This window comes from Rhipicephalus sanguineus, chromosome 3, assembly GCF_013339695.2.
Source record: "Rhipicephalus sanguineus isolate Rsan-2018 chromosome 3, BIME_Rsan_1.4, whole genome shotgun sequence".
Taxonomy (NCBI): domain Eukaryota; kingdom Metazoa; phylum Arthropoda; class Arachnida; order Ixodida; family Ixodidae; genus Rhipicephalus; species Rhipicephalus sanguineus.
Window position 1 is genome coordinate 16,662,906 of NC_051178.1, and position 18,215 is coordinate 16,681,120.

General features: G+C 46.3%; 1 protein-coding gene across 1 annotated transcript in view; it reads left to right on the plus strand.

Moving 5' to 3' along the window:
• The window catches only part of LOC119386466 (dual oxidase), a 348,909-nt gene that overhangs the window by 188,766 nt on the left and 141,928 nt on the right, over window positions 1–18,215 (plus strand). The window contains exon 12 of the mRNA XM_037653749.2: window positions 13,587–13,765. Within this exon, the coding sequence (XP_037509677.1) occupies window positions 13,587–13,765 (179 nt within the window). The remainder of the gene's footprint in view (window positions 1–13,586; window positions 13,766–18,215) is intronic.

The following is an 18,215-nucleotide window of genomic DNA, read 5'->3' on the forward strand; positions in this document are numbered from 1 at the left end:
TTCGTTTGTATTTGCCCGTGACGCTGGCTAGGCCGCCACTTCTGGCGCCTGCTACTTGTCTAATTGCCGAGGATAACTGCGTGCGCATTCAATATTGACCAACATGAACATAATCAAACAATGTAGCCATGTGATACTAAAATCGTCGAATCGCGCAACGGTCTCTCAGAAGCAGGCTGTCTGCCAATTAGGCGCTGCTTTTCTTTTTTTTATTGATCTTGCTCCTTACTTCATTGCCGCATCCACAACAAAAATGCTCTTATTGTCTAGTGGCGCATTAAAATAATAAAAAAAGAGCAGGTCCAACTTGTAGTCGGCTGTGGGCGTTCTTCGGCGAGTGTTTATCTCCATTTGCTCATTCATCGACATTCGATTACGACGCAAGCATCCGTGATTTCACCTTTTCATATCATGAACATCTACCAAAACATCAGCAAAGGCCAGTTACTGTGTGAATCAAGCTAAGAAAAAGTGACAGGTGTCGAAAAGAACGAAGAATGACAACACGAGCGGCCGTGTTGTGCATTCCTTCTAATTTCTTCATCACTAGCGCTTAACATTTTTCAATAAGCTTTATCAACAAGGCCAATCGCCTAGCCTTCTGTACAGAAATCCTTCAAGGGGCCATGACACCCAATTTTCGATCATAATCTGTGTTATGTGGATTAATCCTTGTGCATTCACAAATAAGCTGGCGAAATGGTAGCGCATTTGGTCGAGCACTTTATTTATAATCGAATATTTTTATAGAAACGCGTGCGGCCAGAGAGTCAGGCAACACTGGTGCACTCGCGAGCCGTGACGTAACAAGCAGCCAGCTGTACAAGCGTCTGCATTGCGGCGAACGATATTGTTCCGTGGTCAACTGCTCGTGATATAGATACTTTAGCTTTCTTCAGCTTGGCACTAAAACTGAACGATTTGCAGCGGCTTAAACTTTGGTAGAAGACGACGGCTCCGTTCTGTGCTGCACATGACGTCACGCGCGCCATTGCAAAATGGCGGTCGCCGGCAGTGGGCGGGGTTTACAGCCGGCGACTTCTAGGGCTTGTTTTGCACTGAAATATTCGTTTACGGCCCACTTTTGAAATCCGTATAGGCATAAAGACCCTCTACGTCTAGTTTTCGCTGAAAACCACAAATCTTTGGGCGACCGTGTCATGGCGCCTTTACCTCACGTAGATGTAAAAAAAAAAAAAAGAAAACCTGCTTGTGTAAGCAGCCACGCGGCGCTCGATGGGCCTTCGTTCCCTTACCTTGGCTTACCAGGGGCGTAGCCAGAAATTTTTTTCGGGAGGGGGGGGGGGGGAGTGCGTTTTATGTGTGCGTATATATACACATGCAAAATTGAACATTTTTGGGGGGTTGAACCCCCCAGCCCCCGTCACTTGGCTACGCCCCTGAGGCGTACCGATGGAAGCCCGCGGGAGCTCTACCAACAGTGACGAAAAAGTGGCCGCATTAGCGCTGCGGTGGCAGCGCGATGGTGGAGGCTCCTGACGGGCGCAACGTGGCGATACCGCTTGGCGGGCAAGACACTCGCGGTACTTCAACAGGTGCCCGTAGTCCCTCAGCTAACTTCCATGCTGCCCCTCACTTCCGCTAATAGCTCCGCCAACGGCGCGTTGCCGGAGCTAATCGCGGATGCCACGTGCTGCCGTCCACGAGCATCGGATCGTACGTCGAGCAAAGGTGGCGCCCCTGTTCTACTGTCTGCTAATGAAGGTATATTGGCATATTTTATTTTAATAAAATTTTAATAGAAAGGGCACTGTATTTGAACATTGATATAGAGACCATATAGTGCACCAGTAAAACGTCACATGATCCCAATCATATGCACCTTCGCTTTTTTGCCGCGTGAGGCGCCAAAAGTGACTTTAGTGAAGAAATAGAAATATAAATCCAGGTCTGATGGGAAAAACATGACTCGCTTTAGCAGTTACAATATACTCTCTTTCCAGTAGTGGCGTTTTATTACTGTTTATTTACTCACACGCATAAATACACACATGTGCCCAAAGAAGGCATGTAAACTGTTCCTATTAATTCGGTAAACTTCGGCAATTTCCTTAGATGAGTGGTTCTGAGCTTTCTGATATATCTGTCTTCATGAAAATGTAGTTCTCAGTAGAGTGCAGCTGCCACAAGTATGTTTGTCAGCACAGAACCAGGATGATGGTCATTGCTACGGACATGAAAATCTTCTGTTTTCCGAAAATGTCTCGTGAAAGTCACACCTGCAAACCATTGAAAAAAAAAAGTAACAAACGGTATATTACAGGCTTTCTGCTCCACATCCCCTTCATTTGCTAAATTTCAAAACACGGAAGTCCTTGAGCTGTCTATAGGCATCCAAATGTGCATCAGCACATACTTCAAGGAAATACACGAGGGGATGGTGCTTCAGAGACGGTTACTGTTAATAATAATGCCGCTTAAAGTCGCCGAAGCAGCTGTAGGAAGCTAACTACGAACACAAATGCACGTCAGAACTCCAGCTCATCTCGCCTTTTCCTAACCAAGTGTTCGCAGGTGTCACAGAAGACTGCGTTGCCTTATGGAAATAAAGGAGTGTTTAAATACCTTCAAGAAGATACAGAAATAACGCCTGTTCTGAGAGGATACCTTTCAAAGGCACAGCAGCACATGTACAGTCAAACCCCGCAATAACAAAATCGCCGAGGAAGCGATTTTCGTTCGTTCTCGTGAGAATTTCGTTGTCGCGAAAATAGAAAAACGCGCACAGCAATTACTTCGCACAGCCAAAATTAATTTAATGAAGGGCTGGTCGTGCTCAGTTTCACGTTGCTTTGAAGGAGCTTGACGGCTAGAGCCTCGCAGCTTAAGAAGCTTTGGATGGCTTCGTCGTCGTCGTGGGCGCCGAAGAAAGTGCGAATGATATCGAAAGCACCAAGACCTTGGCGCGAACATACTTGCCTTTCTTAACAGCAGGCGTCATCATTACGAAAGGTCAAAGAACACTGCGCGTAAGCAAAGTGCGGGAGATCTCGGCGTGCACACGGAGAGACGCGCGGCAGCAAGTAGTTAGTCTACAGAACGTCTGTCGGCATGACGTCACCTAAAGTATCATGTGCCGACGTAGTTGCCAACAGCGGCGTCGGCAAAGAACTGTTCTTGGCGAAATAAAGATGCCTTGTTACTATCATCATCATTATCATCCGGCCTAATGTAAACAGCAATGGTCGCACCGATGCCTGTTGCAGGAACCGTATGTGCCCAACTTTTCGAATGAGCGGTGCTGCCATTTTCGAAATTCTGGGTTCCAAACTACCTCATCGGTTGAAAAAATAAATTGTTGCGGATCAGCAGCTGAAATTATTCGTTACTGCGGGAGTACTTTTTTAAAAATTGTTCGCTGTCGAGAGCGGGCAAATGCATTGAACTCTATGGACGTTGGCCGGGACGTCAGATTTCTCTGTTGCCGCGAGAATATTGTTCTTGGAAGCTTTCGTTTATGTACAAGTAAAACAACACCCTAATTTTTGTGGCACTTGCTGTTCTTTGAGAGATGGACAGTTTTTCTTCAACCAACCCTGGTGCTAACGATACAGTATCTCAAGAATACATTGATACATAGGTGGGGCCATGCTGACGAGCACGCTAGGGGGCAAGCAGGTAGCAAGGCGTCCTCACGAAATGAGCTCTTTCCGGTTTTCTTGGGTTAACTTGTGCGCCCAAAGAAACGAACGAAAATGAACACTGTGGTGGCGACACCAGCACTTGGCGTGAAGGAGTGCCAACACACTGCCCAATACGTCTTATACTTGAGTCACGGAACGTTTTCGATGAAGCACTGACCAGCAAATGCATGCGAGAACAACCTACATGTTAGTTTACATAGCGCTTGTTACTTCCCATAGCACGGAACCCATAGCGATAGGGAGAACATCACTCAAAACACGTGCGAGCAAAGTGATAGTGCATCTCATATTAATAGAGTCAAAGCGGGCGTTACAAAACAGAAATAAACACACCGGGTAATGTGAAAGCTTATGCTAGCATGTCAAAAACACACACGAGATCATTATTTTATAGCGAGAGCAGAACACGTTGGAGGTAGTGCTTTTAGAACACCTCAAAGCAAGTAGTATAGATATACACATACCTTCGTATCACGGTCAGAATGGATGTCGACGTCGTCTCGTCGAACGACAAGCTCTCATTCCGCTTTCTTGGTCGTCCTTTGGGAACGAAAACAGTCGGACCTTCGGTTCATTGTCATACTTTCAGCGACAATTGGGCACGCATCATCGTCCCGTTACGAGAGCTCGCAGGTGCAAACTCCGCGAACATCTAGTGAACGAAGCGCATCACATCACGGACCAGTTCACAGACGCAGAAAAACATTGTCCTCTCCACGCAGTCGCCGACGGAAACACCAGCACGCCGCGACAGGCTTCGTCAGGCTTAGCAGTCCTGCTCTTTCGAACAGCGTGAGCATGCATGCGCACATCTACGTGGCGGTAGAGGAGGGTCAGAAGTGTGTGACGTCAGAGGCCATGCCCGGTGGAGTGAGCAGGCCTGAAGATATTCTCCACGGCGCTGGTTGAAGCCGTCTGAATATAGCCTTTCTACCTGCATGCTGTGAGGACGCTAGTCTATTTGCGTTGATTCCAAATGGGTCTTTGTAATATCATGTTTCAATGCTTTTACTGAGCCAAGTTCTACGGCATCATCAATTTCGGGCCGTTAGGTGAGTTGTTCCAACAGATATGTTCAGTACGAATTGAAATGCGAACGTCTGAATACTGCAAGTGACCGTGCCGAGGTAATTCATGAAAGAATCCACGAATCCACAAACCGTCCAAAATTGTCTCTGATGCCTGAAACTGCATCTCCGTGGGCGTTCAGAAGATATCATTAAGAGAATCAAAAGTTGTCTTCACATCTGAATATATATGTCCCTTCCCCACTGCTGCAAGCAATGTTCAGGCACTTTGAACAGTACCTAGAAATATCTTACGTAATATAGGATCCACGCATGAGCCTATGAACACACCCTTGAGCTGTATATAAAATGTGCTGTCAAAAAATAACAGCACACTTGAAACAAAAGGCAAGAAGCGAAGTAAGATTATCGACAGAGACAACGCAACAGCTCTAACCAGGGCCTATTCCATTTTTTTTCCAATTCATTATCAAACAACGGGGAACAGTTAGAAGCCCGCTTCTGAGATATATACATTAAATGGACATAAGTACGAACCTTATCTGAGGAAAACTTTAGAGGCTTTCCGCATCACGACAAATGGTGACACCAGTGGCGTGCCTTGAGGTTGTACAGCCACGGCCGGACTGGAAAGACGCGTGCCTTTCTAGTAGTGATGCAGAACTATCGGTAAACTGACTATCGATAGCATCGATAGTTCTTTTGAAACTATCGATAGTTTAGACAAACTATCGACAGTGCAATTGGAAGTACCATGGTTATTATTACTAGCGATATTGTTGCCACACATCTTTATTTTTTTGTGTTGACGTATTCGGGTTTCACGCATAAAGACTGTTAGCAATGTTTGACGCAGACCACGCCGTAAAGTTTGAGAACCCGCACGATTGTTTGAGATCATTCTGTTAAAAGGGTACTGACACAAAATTTCGCGGCCGAAATAGCCTGCCGAGATTTCGCGGCCGAGATTCCCGTGAACATGCGTATGTCATGTGCAAAATATCAACAGCGAATACAACTTGGCAGGTATTTTAAATGAATTTTGAAATGTGCGTGAGCCATCGACATCTTCGCTAATTGACACCCTCCAAAGGGACCTTTGGGGACCCCCTACTTCCGTCACGTGACCACGCTGCAACAAGTTATGATGACGTCATAGCCGCCATGTAAAAACCCGGCTATGCCGCGTTCGCTCTAGCAGCGTACTTCTCGGCGGCTGCTCGCGAACCGCGCGGAAGCACGTCACAGTTCTGTGTGCTGACGTGATAGAGGGCTGCGGCCCCTAGGTGTTGATAATTGCACCCGGTGGCTTGTCGTTTTTGAAACCGAAACTGACACTGGTCGGTAATAAGGAGCCTGTAAATAATTATCTGTGGCGCGCTGCAGCAAACCATGTGCCGTGTTATGACTAACAGGCCCCCAGACACACATTGCAGCAAAATAAATAAATAAATAACTAAAAGAAAAAAAAAACGCGAGGCCAAATTTTTATGTCTACCCCTTTAAGATTACGCGCCGGACGCGAATAGTCAGGTTTATTCGAGAGCTTAGGCGAGCACCAGCGAAAACTCTGGAAGGTTCGACGACTGTTGCATAAAATACGATGCGTTCCACGGATGATCAGATTACTCGGCAGCCAACGACTGTCCTCGCTGCTAACAGTGCGCAGCGTGTATCGCTTGTATCTTGAGTTTTGATTTTCTGGGCACAAGTTCGCCCAAGTAAAGAGCTTCGTATTTCCCCCTCTTCGTGCAGCGTTCTTCACCGTCACGACCACGTGACAATACTATCGATAGTGGTGTGAATAATGATGCTGTTGCTGGCCGGCCATATTGCCAAAATATTTGCGATAGCCTACTATCAGCTTCGCTTAATTTATGAGCAATTGTTGGCGAAATAAATAAATTATTTCCGCAGAGAAAATGGCGGAATATGTCCATCAATAAATTCACATTCAAAAGCAACCAGTTACACCTTACAATTAACAAACTTAGTTCATGATATATATTTTTTTGATCTTGAAATCATAAGACGCAATATAAATTTGAAGCCGCGCAGTTCCACTACATGTAATACCTTCCTTTCTGCTACAGCTGAACAGTTTGACTTTATCATCATGTGTCAGCAAAGCACTCTGGTGAAGAACACAAGCATGTCAATTTTCTTACCCTTCAGCCTGCTCCTCCGGATCCACTATGTACCACGCGTGCGGGGAACCAAGTTTATTCTTCAATGAGTTCGCGCTGTTGATATTGTACTATCGTTAGTACCATCGAATTTTTCGGGGCGAAGCTCCTTAAGGCGGCATCCGTTCGTCCCTCGTAGTCGTAGTAGTGCGTAACCAGTCGTAACGCTAGTACCAGATCTTGACCTCCAAGATGGTGCCGGTGGGAGATTTTTCCTGTGCGTTGTTGAACAATAAAAAATTCGCAGCGTGCGCGTTAACTAAAAGCCGAATTCTTCTGTCTCTCATTCCCCATTAGCAGCCATTGGCATGTTCCAGTAGGAAACGTTAGTAGAAGTAGAAGTGTAAGTGCTAGCTAAAAGCCGACTTCTTCTGTCTCTCATTCCCATTAGCAGCCATTGTTTAACTCCAAGGTAGTGCCTGGTGAGATTTCTCCTGTGCGCGATTAAACAATAAAAATTTTGTTCAAAACGCCGTTGATTGATGAAATAAACCAACGAAAGACGCCAGATGTTTTCTAAAAGCAAAACGAAAAGACGCCAGATGTTTGTAAAGCAAAACGAAAAGACGCCAGCTGCTTAACGAAAGACGCCAGATGTTTTCTAAAGCAATGGTTTTCTAAACAATGAAAATTCACAGCGTACATGTAAAATTAAAGTGAGCTGCAAGTCGTCATAACTCATCGAACCTTTAGTATAAACGCGCCCGATCTCACGTCGGTGATGATGTACTGGGCAGAATTCACGGAAGATTCACGGTTTACCGATGAACCTCCGCAGCTTCGCCCACTCATCATCATTCACTCCGTGTATATGCTGTGATTTTTTTACTATCGATAGCGCTATCGATAGTATTTTTTACCATCGATTGTTCGATAGTGACTCAGCAATCGATAGCATCGATAGTACCATCGATAGTTCCGCATCACTACTTTGTAGTCCGGCCGTGGTACAGCGAAGCTCTCTTAGTCCAGAGTTCGCGTTCGCTAGGCACGGGAACACACACACACACACACACACACACACACACACACACACACACACACACACACACACACACACACACACACACACACACACACACACACACACACACACACACACACACACTAAAATTTCTTCGTGAGGCGCCCTTTGAACCCGTTCCCTCAGGATCCGAATGAAAGTGTGATAACTACTGGGCTTAAGACCCACACTTGTAAACAAAAATTTATGGGAAGCATATTGTCCCGTGGTCGTGTCGTGAAAGGAGGCAGCAGTGCGTGTGTTCAGCACGAAACTCTTTATTCGGGCGACCTTGAGCCCGGGAAACAAAAAAATCACAGCATATCCACGGAGTGAATGATGATGAGTGGGCGAAGCTGCGGAGGTTCATCGGTAAACCATGAATCTTCCGTGAATTCTGCCCAGTACATCATCACCGACGTGAGATCGGGCGCGTTTATACTAAAGGTTCGATGAGAGTTATGACGACTTGCAGCTCACTTTAATTTTACATGTACGCTGTGAATTTTCATTGTTTAATCACGCACAGGAGAAATCGCACACACGCACTACCTTGGAGGTCAAAATCCAGTGCCTATATATACGGGGTGGTCAGTGAACGGTTGTGCGGCGCGAGCGGTCGGTTTTTTCAATCAAGACGCTGCCGCGACGCTGCCTCGCGATGCTGCGAGGCAGCGTCGCGAGGCAAGATGGGGGGGAGGGGACCGTAGGAGAGGAGAAAGAGGGGGAAGCGTAGGAGAGGAGAGGGCGATACATATCACGTACTGTCGCAGCGCATTGTCTTTAGGGAACCTTCATGTGTGCACGCCCCCTCCGTTTTTAAGACTGGTTATGGGAGAGGGGAAGGGAAGTGGATAGGGGTATGGGAGAGGGGGAGAGGAGAGGGTGAGTGGAGGGGGAAAGGGAGATGGGTAGAGGACATGGGGAATGGTGAGGGGGAGTGGAGAGGAGGTGTGTGGAGAGGGTATGCGCATGCGCAGTAAGGGTGGTCACGCCGCACACCACCACCACCACCACCGGACAGATACTGCCGTTTACTGCCGGCTACCGGGAGATACGCCGGACAACGGAGACGTGACAAGGTTAGACTAAGAGGAGCTACGACCCTAAAAGTCTAAGCGCAAGCGGTGCACTGATAGCGGCGATCACAGCGCCGGCCATCGGTAATCTGATCATCGGTGGAACGCGTCGTATTAGAGCGCAGCTCTTAGGTGCCCGTTGCCGCGTTGAGCGGCGTCGCCGTTGGAATTGACTCTAAAAAGACAGGGCGTGCAAACACGGACACAAGAAAGAAGTCAGGACACCACAAACGCTGTGATATGCTGTGATTTGGCGTTTGTGGTGGCGTTTGTGGTGTCCTGACTTTTCTTGTGTCCGTGTTTGCACGCCCTGTCTTTTTAGAATGAATACTTACCAACTAGCTCAGCTCTCTGTTATTGGAATTGACGGCGTAACCGAGAGAGCAAACGAGTACGAAAGAGAGTGAACGCGGAGCCTGTCAGTATCACGAACCACTGTCCTCGAACCTCACTTTCTTCCTCCGTCACGCGCCCTGGCCTCTGGGTCGGAGCTCGTGCGCATGCAGGGCTGGCACGTGCACTGCGGTTGGCTTCGCTTGTCGTAACGAGGCTGTCGGCGTTTCGCTTGGTTCGCGACGCCTGCAATGCACAGAGTGGTGTGCTGGCAGTTTTTGTGGCAATATGTGACGAATGTTACATTGCTCAAACTGTGGATAGCCAAATCTTCAAATACAGTTGGCGTTGCCCCACCACGAAGCTGCACTCAGAATTCGCATTAGGTCCTATCGTAATCGTCGGTGAATTTTTTTATATGTCATCGCATAAGCCCTCGAATAAACTTGACTACTCGCGTTATGCGCATAATCTTAACAGAATGATCTCAAACAATCGCGAAGCATCCCGATCATTGCAGCTTGGCCTGCGCCGAGCTTTGCTACTAGTCTTTTGCGGGCGAAACCCGAATACATCAAAATAAAGCAAGAAACGCGCGTGGCACTGCCCCCCTTTGCAAAAGCATCGCCCCGATGCTTAATAAGATCATGGAAGTGAAAAAATGCATGCAACACGAAAGAACAAAAATAAACCAGCAAAAACTGAGCCGAAAGTACGAGCCTTAGACAGATCCGTGTACTACCCATCATTCCCATGCTGGCTGAAGCGCCATGCGTTGCAGCTCCCATAGACACTAGGGCCAGAGTTCCCTCAAGTCAGAGACGTAGGTAGAAATTTTTTTTCGGTGGGGGTGGAGGGGTTCAACCATACTTTATGTATGTTCGTGCGCGCGTATGTACGTGCGCGTATATATACGCAAGCAAAATTGAAAATTATCGGGGGGGCGGGGGTAGAAACTCGCCCCCCCCCCCCTTTGGCTACGCCCCTGCCTCAAGTGTATTATTAGGAAACTCCATGGTACACAGGAGGCAGTTATAAGCTTGGCTTGTATGACAGGTCTCGTTCATGCTAGACACTCGACGGTCGGTGTCACTTTGGTGAGAGGTTGGTTTAGGTATCGCTATATATTTAAGGAATCTCTGTTTTGCCCTGAAAACACGTTGTGTTCATCTGTCGCCCCGGCAAGAGATCGAGCACACGTTGTATGAAGTTTTGCTGTCGCTCATCGGCCCATCGGTCGCGCAGAAAGCTTGTTATGGTGCAATAGGGCACTGCTAAACTACAATGAATTATACACAAGGAATTCACATACACGTTGAACTGGAAAGTGCGCGGTAGTTGCCGCTCTGTCCGACTTCGTTGACTGTTGCACACATTCCTGTCGTAGCTTTATATCCTTTGAGTCCTTTTGCTCCAGGCTGCTTTCGTAGCATCCTAGCACGCAGTTCGTGAACCTAACCATCGCAATTCATCCAAATATGGTCGCTAAAGCTCATTTATAGAGCTCATTTCTGCGCTAGCTATGCGCAGCTGAACTTAACGAGTAATACAAGTATCGGAATGCACTGTGGTAGCCGGGTCGTTGTGCAACTCGCGGTGAGATTGGTCTATTGGCAGCATTGCGCCGAGCGTCGTTGCAGGGCTGCTTCCGTAAACCAGCTTGAGCGGCGCCATACGCGTTGTTTCCTGCACTGCCTTGTTGTAAGCGAATGCTACGTACGGAAAAATGGCGTCCGAAGTCTCGTGTTCGATGTCAACGTACATTGCCAGCATGTCAGCCACGGTTTTATTCAGACGCTCGCTCAGGCCAATCGTCTGCGGGTGTTAGGCAGTTACCTTTCGGTGAGCTGTCCGGCTGAAAATCGCTTATTTAGGTCTGCCGTAAAAGGAATGTCGGTGATAAGGAATTCTGGGGCGTCGTGAGTCAGGGTGTTGCTTCCGATGCGCTAGACGATTTCACACATCGAAGGAATGGAGAAGCTGGAAGCTGGAAGAGGTGTGCGAAATGCAACGCACGACACATCACAACGATGTGCGACCCAACATGGAAACAAGAATACGTAAACGCAGACAACTCTTTCCAGCTCGTCAACAGACCACATAAAGTACACAATCCTTCGCCAGACCGCACAAGTTTGGTCTCAGGGCACTAGAAAGAAACACCTCGTAAGAATGTTGATTAATGGGACAATCGACGCAGCTTCATTACGGAAGACATCTCAAGGCAGCTGAGAGCCACTGTGTCAGCCGAAGAGCGGCTCACCATCTCCGGATTTGAAAACATCTCTGGGAATCGCAAATATTATCGTTGAGTACGAGTCACACTGAATAGTCTGCGCGACTCAAGCTCACGTAAAATGGAGGCGATAGAGGTTCCAGAGATATGACAACATTGACAGAGACAGGTGTACAAGAAAAGGTGAAAGACTTACGTTTGGTTGACGCCACTGTATTTCACGTCTCGCCTGAGCCTGGAGTACGCGTGCTTATAGGAGCAGACTATTGCTGGCAGTTTGTCAGCGGAAACATTCAGCGACTGGACAACTCCTTGACCCCTGTCGAAACTATCATGGGATGGACACTTCATGGATATACCAGAAGTCTACTTAAGTTCAACAAGCCAGACACAGTAAGGAACTTCAATATATGCCTAACGGAAGCCGAAGCTTCCAAGCAACTGAGGTCTTTCTGCGAAGCAGAGCATCTAGGACTGGCCAACGAAGATAGACTTTCGGAAAATGATGTTTCATTCCGTTGAATCAACACTTGGAAACAGTGGACGCTTTCAAGTTGAACTGCCTGGACGCATCGATTATTCCGAGATTGAAGACAACCGCGGTGCAGTGTTAGAGAGGTCGGAATCTCTACAGAGAAGGCGATGTCGAGAGCAAGAGATTCATAAGTTGTGTTACCCAGCGTTAAAAAACAAGACTTTCTCTACTTCGGCTTCGCTTCCCGTTTTTCAACAGTATGGTGTCGTGACAGCACCGTACTGTTGAAAAGCAGGAAGCCGAGCCGAAGTAGAGAATGTCGTGTTTAGTTGACGCTGGATGAAAAGCTAAAAAAAAAATCACAGCATATCCACGGAGTGAATGATGATGAGTGGGCGAAGCTGCGGAGGTTCATCGGTAAACCGTGAATCTTCCGTGAATTCTGCCCAGTACATCATCACCGGCGTGAGATCGGGCGCGTTTATACTAAAGGTTCGATGAGTTATGACGACTTGCAGCTCACTTTAATTTTACATGTACGCTGTGAATTTCCATTGTTTAGAAAACCATTGCTTTAGAAAACATTTGGCGTCTTTCGTTAAGCAGCTGGCGTCTTTTCGTTTTGCTTTAGAAACATCTGGCGTTCCTTCATTTTTTCGTTTAGAAAACATCTGGCGTCTTTTGTTGGTTTATTTCATCAATCAACGGCGTTTTGAACAAAATTTTTATTGTTTAATCACGCACAGGAGAAATCTCACCAGGCACTACCTTGGAGGTAAACTATGGCTGCTAATGGGAATGAGAGACAGAAGAAGTCGGCTTTTAGCTAACACTTACACTTCTACTTCTACTAACGTTTCCTACTGGAACATGCCAATGGCTGCTAATGGAGAATGAGAGACAGAAGAATTCGGCTTTTAGTTAACGCGCACGCTGCGAATTTTTTATTGTTCAACAACGCACAGGAAAAATCTCCCACCGGCACCACCTTGGAGGTCAAGATCTGGTACTAGCGTTACGACTGGTTACGCACTACTACGACTACGAGGGACGAACGGGTGCCGCCTTAAGGAGCTTCGCCCCTAAAAGGAATGTGGGCGCGCGCTCGTGTCTGCGCTCGCTTGTCACTTCTTCGTCTTTCCTGCTTTTGCCGAAAATAACACTTAGCAGTTAGGTCATGCCGTAAAAGCCGTACCCCGGTTTGTGATAAGGGCTTCTGGGGCGCCGTGACGCAGTAGGGTGTTCTCGACGAAGAACTTAGCTACCTCGGGGCGCTAGCTTTCGGCGTAGAGGGTGAGGAAGTGCGTGGCTACGATGATCCACGTGGTGCCACACGTTGACATCGAAATTATAATAAAACTTCAGCGTCCCTTTAAAGCAATTTCATTCTCCAGCACCCCCGTTTCTAAGCGTTATGTAATAAAACTTTGTTAGGCTTGTGTTAAAAAAATATTTTTAGTACTTACGGGCGGCTGCAAAGAGAAGCACAGTCGGAGTTGTATACTTTAAATTTGTTGTTCTCTAAGAATCTTTGTGTTTAATGCAGGCTGTAAATCATGCAATCCAACGCCTTCCTCGCAGCTCTTCGACAAGATGCGAAAATTGTACCGCGACCAACTGGACAACGTGGATCTTTTCGTGGGTGGCATGCTGGAGTCTGACGAAGGCCGCCCGGGGCCACTCTTTCGAAAAATCATCCGAGAGCAGTTTGAACGTCTCCGGGACGCCGACCGTTTCTGGTTCGAGAACCGGCAAAATGGGTGCGTTAAATCTGTGTTCTTCCCGGGATTTACAAGAGTGCCTTAGGCTTGTTACTTATCGACAGCAGTGATGAGAAAATGGTAGGTCCCCGGCGGTCACGGTACTAAAGAAATTCAGTGCTGTCCGCAGAAAAAGAACGAGCAGTAACTCAGTTTCATATGTTGGGGTAATCAAAGCACTGATGCCTGCATTTGTGCATAAATCTATTTTGTTAAACAAGTAGTACAACTGGTCCAGCTTAGACAGCTTAGATATTTGCGTTTCAAAATGTTTGCTTGCTAGCTGCTCCAAAAGGTTGTTATGCCGCTCCAAAGCGAGATTTTGGCTGCTCGACAAGCTGCGCTGAAATGGCTCCGGTCTATCACATCACTGCCGCAGTTAAAACCAGAAACAGCGCCAAGAACTAGGACAACGGATACAACAAATACAGTGGTCAATTACAACATACTTTATTGCAGTAGTCGGAAAAATGAGTACGCAATTAGTGCGTTGTTGAAAATAGCGCCACTAGATGTCATTTGATAATACCCACATAAGCCTCATTGAGATTTCGATAATCTCGTGAGTAGTTGTCGAGTTATCAATACAATTATTACTAATTAATTAAACATCATTAACAAAACATTAGTGGTGGCTACTCCAGTGTACAGGGAACATTATGTACTAGGCTTGCTTCGCGTAACGCCGTTCCTCTTTTTTGAAATCATGCTGTGTAATGGTTAGGACGCCCTGTATATTATATGGTGAAAAGAAAACGCACACTCGCAAAGAAATAAAAAATAAATTATCTAGAAAACGGCGTTTCAAAACCCGTACGGGTTTCTCGGTCGCAGTGGAAGGAAACGCAGTGGGTCTTTATCAGCTATCTTTAAAATGCCGCAGCACGTTTGCCTGAAATTTGCGCGGATTTCCTCGAGTCCTACTTATCGCATGTTCTGGCTTCTGAATGTACAACTATTATAACAATAATAGTGCAGGCAGCAGTTTTTCCTTGTCGATAATTGAAGCCAATTGACAATCCCTGCTGTGGCCCGTGGTCTCGTGGTACTCTGGCAGTGGGCTGGTGACTCCGTTTTGCTTGGTGTCGTCACACTCGAGTTCATTAGGCAGTTTTTTTTTTTAAATTTTACGACGATAGACTGCTTCACATTTTTTGTACTGCATTTCATACATGACATTTGGACACCCCGATTTCCCGAAAGCGTCTTTTATGAGCATGAGTTGGCCACTCACTTTGTTGAAGGGGCACGCAACACCTAAATGTCGCCACCCGAATGTCTCACTCGTGCTGTTGGAAAACCGCGCTTCGGCGTTTAAGGCGCCCGAGAAAAGAGACGCACAACCGAGCATCCTTGCCAAGGACGGAGTTCTATTTCACCGAAACGTTCTCGTCCTCTTCGTCATTGCAGAAGTCATTCGGTGCACGTGACTTGCCCGCGGGAGGTTGAGGCAATTCACAATATCCTCCGCGCCCGACAACGTTCGGTCGCCCAACTCCGACGGGCACGACAGTTGCACCGGCCTTGTAGCTTCCATACCTCCTGCTAAGAGAGTGATACATGCTCTAACATGATTATTCCTAGATAAGTACACCGAAGTTACTCTCCACTTTCCAAAGTGCTATGGGCTCCTTGTCTCCCTGAATGACGACTACATCGGTAACGTTAAACTGGTTGTTAGGCTGTATTCCCCTGATGTGCGCACTTCTCGGAGACAAAATGTATTCTTAATACCAACGCCTCCAAAAATATTCAACTCTGTGCTGCGTGTACCTCCAATGTTTTAAATTGTCAATGCGACTTCCGGATGTTTCAGCTGTATTAGAACTAGGCAGCGCAGTGAACTTCCTTCCTGCTGGAAAATGCGAAGGTGTAACAACTGCTACAGTAGTGTCAGAGAAGTAGGTGAGCTGCCCAGAATTCACTACATTCTGAACTTCTGTATGCAGGGCAGCTAGCTGCTCGAAATGGAAGCAACCTTTCCCTAGAGTTTTCCGTAGGGAGCTTGTAGCGGTGCGAATCATCCTTTCCTAGAATTCACCCCACCCCTCCGCACGTTCTGCAATGAATTTCCTGGTAATGTAACTGGTAGAGCAAAAGTCCTGCACCTGGAAGTTGCACAAAGAGTCGGTACATTGCTTTTAACTCAACACTGGTAGCTTGAAAGTCTAAAGCACTCTCAGAATATACAATACCAAGATCACTACTCGCTCTACAAATCACTTAATACTATTGCCGAATGGTGCTCAGACTGGCAGATGACAATCAACGTAAAAAAATCAGCTTGCATGATGAGAACGAGGAAAAGGGACCCTTCAAACTTTTGCTACACTATAAATGGCACAGCTTTGACCAGAGTACACAAACATAAATACCTAGGTTTAACGATAACGACAGACTTAAGGTGGGACGAGCATATTAATCACATTACTTCATCTGCCATGCCAAAATTATTTTTTCTTCGCAGATCACTTCAACTGGCACCCTTGTCAACAAAACTCCTAGCTTACAAAACATTTGTCAGGCCGATCCTCGAATACGGAAATACCATATGGTTTCCTCATACCCGGACTAACATAAAGAAAATAGAAGCAGTACAAAGGAAGGCCATACGATTCATCCGCAACAAATTTAAACGTTATGATTTGCCCACTAACCTTCTAGATATTTCTGGACTTCTTACACTAGAAGCACGAGCGAAACATGCACGTTTAAAATTTCTTTATCAACTCCTACATAATTATTATAAAATAGACATTTCAAATTATATTTCCTACTCACAAACTCGAGCTACCAGGCACAAACATACGAACACATTAGTAGAGTACAAATGCAACAGTGACGTGTTTAAATATTCATTTTTTGCGGTTGCCATCCGTGAATGGAATATGTTAGCGCCTCTCGTCACTAACACTGAGTCACACTCTCAGTTTGAGTCAGACATTGAAAAAATCCTATAATATGTTCAGTTTGTCAGTAGCATCATTCATGCAACAAGCATATGTACTTGTGCACTGTGCATGTAGTCGTGTATGCAGCTTGTAATGTTTATTTGTCATTTGCATCTACTCGTATTTTGTTTATATATTATGTAGTGTAAATTGCATATGTATAGAGATCAACGTTGATGTTACTCTTTTTTTATGTACTGCTGATTGGTCAATATGATGAGTATTCATAGTATCTGTACATAGCGGCCACCTGCTATGGTCTCAGTAGAGACTGGCAGTATTGTAAATAAATAAATAAATAAATAAATAAATAAATAAATAAATAAATAAATAAATAAATAAATAAATAAATACTAGGCAAACCACGTCGCGACACACACTGAGGGAATGCTATTAAAAATTATCCCGCAGTCATATCACAGCATAACTTTATAGCCCGAACGATAGTACACGTCATAATGGCGATGTATTTTCACAGCACTGGATCGTTTAAGGAAAACTGCACCGGTAAACTCAACATGCGGAACCTGAGATGGGTGCTATTTCTACACCCTGTCGGTTGGCAACGATAAGCTTTTTCACACACTGGTGGCCTTAACACTCGTGCAGCTCCGCAATGGTACCGTTTACCTCGCTATGAAGCAGGTATCGGTGCGTGCTGATGACGATGAGGTAAGTGCAGCGGTAGTCAGCTGGCAGCATGATAGGACACCTCACGTCTTCTGAGGGTTTCGCGTGGCGATGAAGGGTCCGTGAGACCTTGAGTTTCAATTACCATGTTACAAACGAAGAGCTTCTACTTGGTGGCTGTGGACTGCTTACAGCTGAAGCAAGTTCGTGAGCCCGCTTAGCATAAGTATTCTGTATTTCTGCAGAGCGCCGTGTCTAGGAGCAGCTTGAGAAGTCGAGCTCTGAGGAGCGTACTGGCTACAGTAAACTCTCACTTGTACGAACGTCGGTTTAACGAATATTTCAGAATAACGAACTTTTAGAAAATCCCCGGTGATTTTCTTATGCATTCTATGCAAAATTCTTTCAGTTAAACGAATTTCAGAATAGTGAATTTTTCAGTTGAACGAACTTGATCCGCGGACCCAGGCTCATTTTTTAAATCAATTCAACGAAGTTTTGTGTACTGCAGCACTGGCATAGCCGATGCGAGCCGCCACTAAATCGCCCATCCATCGGCGGCGGCGCGACACAGCTGGACGTTTACAGTGGTGCTTCATTTGAGGACTGTGTGCAGTGTGACAGTGATCTTGTCACTTGTGCAGAACTATCTGATTTGGAAATTGTTTGGAGTGTTCGTCCGGAACCAGGAGAAGAAGAGTGCGACGAGGAAGTCGTAACGGCTGAGGCAGGTTCAAATCCTGTAACTCTAGCCGAGGCGGTAGAGTATGTTAGAAAGTTGCGAGACTTCGTGTGTCAGCAACAAGCTGTGCCAGAGGCAGTGCACAGAAACGTAGACTCTCTGGAAAGCTTTGTCTCTTCTTGCACTT